This window comes from Austrofundulus limnaeus, unplaced genomic scaffold, assembly GCF_001266775.1.
Source record: "Austrofundulus limnaeus strain Quisiro unplaced genomic scaffold, Austrofundulus_limnaeus-1.0 Scaffold1072, whole genome shotgun sequence".
Classification (NCBI taxonomy): Eukaryota; Metazoa; Chordata; class Actinopteri; order Cyprinodontiformes; family Rivulidae; genus Austrofundulus; species Austrofundulus limnaeus.
Genome location: NW_013953474.1, coordinates 75,451 through 77,110, shown reverse-complemented (window position 1 = coordinate 77,110; position 1,660 = coordinate 75,451). Strand labels below are relative to the sequence as shown.

The 1,660-nt window shown below is 42.1% G+C and overlaps 1 protein-coding gene across 1 annotated transcript in view; it reads left to right on the top strand.

Annotated features, from left to right (window-relative positions):
- Positions 1 to 818: 818 nt before the first annotated feature.
- Positions 819 to 1,660, top strand: part of LOC106534004 (unconventional myosin-X) — a gene marked incomplete at its 3' end in the record, with an annotated part of 35,353 nt that continues 34,511 nt past the window's right edge. Inside the window, 1 exon segment of the mRNA XM_014030500.1 lies at positions 819 to 1,077. Within this exon segment, the coding sequence (XP_013885954.1) occupies positions 1,057 to 1,077 (21 nt within the window).

Genomic DNA, 1,660 nt, shown 5'->3' with positions numbered 1-1,660 from the left:
TATTAATGTTTAATAATTTATAATGCGAGTCAATACAGCCTTGTATTGGTCCAATACTGCCCCCTGCTGTATCTACTCAGTACTGAACCATAGTTTAATAATATTTGATCTCAATAGTCCAATGGTTACAATACTAATATGATTGTATTTTTGATGTTTTGCTATAATGTTGTCTTAATACTGCTCTATTGTTGTAATATTATGCAGTTTAGTGTCAATAATTGTATTGGCAATGTGGCCTCTTTCTGCACACATACAAACCAACCCCTGGCACCACCCTTGGCCACAGCTCCAACAGTCTAATCCTCAATGTCATGGACTTTCAGGTGGGAGAACAGGGTTCAAAACCCAGCTAAAGCAACTTTAACAGAAAAGCTCTACAAACTTCATATTTTTACACAATTACCCTTATTACAAACACCTGCTGACTTGACAAGCACAAGCTGGTGTAGAAAACACATTTGTACTTGGTCACAGTTCATTCTGCAAAGCCATGCTGCAATTATACGCTACATGGCAATGCACACTTGTTTTTACATCGTAAAAACCCATGTCTAGTCATTATTATTATGTTTTTTTGGCACAAATTTGACTCCATATCTACTCATCCTCTTGCATCAAACGGGAGTTGATTTTCTCACAGGGAAACGTTTTCCTATCCCTGAATATATAAAGCCTGGGTGTGATGAGCAGAACTGAATGCGTCCATCCTGTCCACGGTGCAGGATCTTTAGCGGATCTGAGACAAAGAGGGCGGATGCTAAGGGGGAGGTCTGCAGCCTGCAAGCCCCTCCTCTCTGCATAATGTGCCGGGCTCATTGAAACCGGCAGACAGCAGAACCAGAACCGGACACAACTGATCCCCAAAAGAAAAAAAAAGGTGTCCGGGACTGAAGGGCTGCAGAATGACTCGGAGGAACCTGTGAGGAAAGTGATTCAACAAAAACAAACTTTTATATCCAATCAGAAACAGATGGGACTTATTCTGGAGCGCCGCTTGTTTCTCTCAGCTGTGGGACCCTGAAGAGACAAGATACAAAGAGAGGACACTTAAAGATGGACTCTTTCTTTGTAGAGGTGAGTTAAACCACTTTTCTGCTCTCATTAAAGCAGTTTTAGTCCCCTCTGTGTTTGACGTGAGGGTCCTGATGAAATGTGGGGACCCCCCGGAGTTTTTGTTTTGTTTTGTTCTGTCGCAACACCAGTGCGTCCTTAATCGGACAAGGGTTCACGTCCGTTCTTTTGTTTTATTTATTTAAAAACAAAAAAACCTTCTAAGCCAGTAACATAAGTCACACTGTCTGGGCTTGTTCTGGTTCTGATTCTGTACAACTTCAACCCCATCTGTTCCATTCAGAACCCACACAAAACACCMAACACTTAAATCATTTTAAATGGCACCAGATCTGTGCTTCGTTTAAAAAGATGTGCGGATTTTAAAGCAGAACAATGATGTCTGATGCGTCATAATCCAGTCAGATCAGACACCACAAGGTTCTGCAAAGACTGGCTCCGGATCTGATTTGTCATCCCTTTCTGACTCAGGAGGGCACACAGGACCACATCCACCTCTGCAGCCCCTCCTGACCCCTCCATGTTCTGACTGATTTTATGGATCAGGTTATTTTTTACTACCTGAACATTTGCAGAACCTTTATTA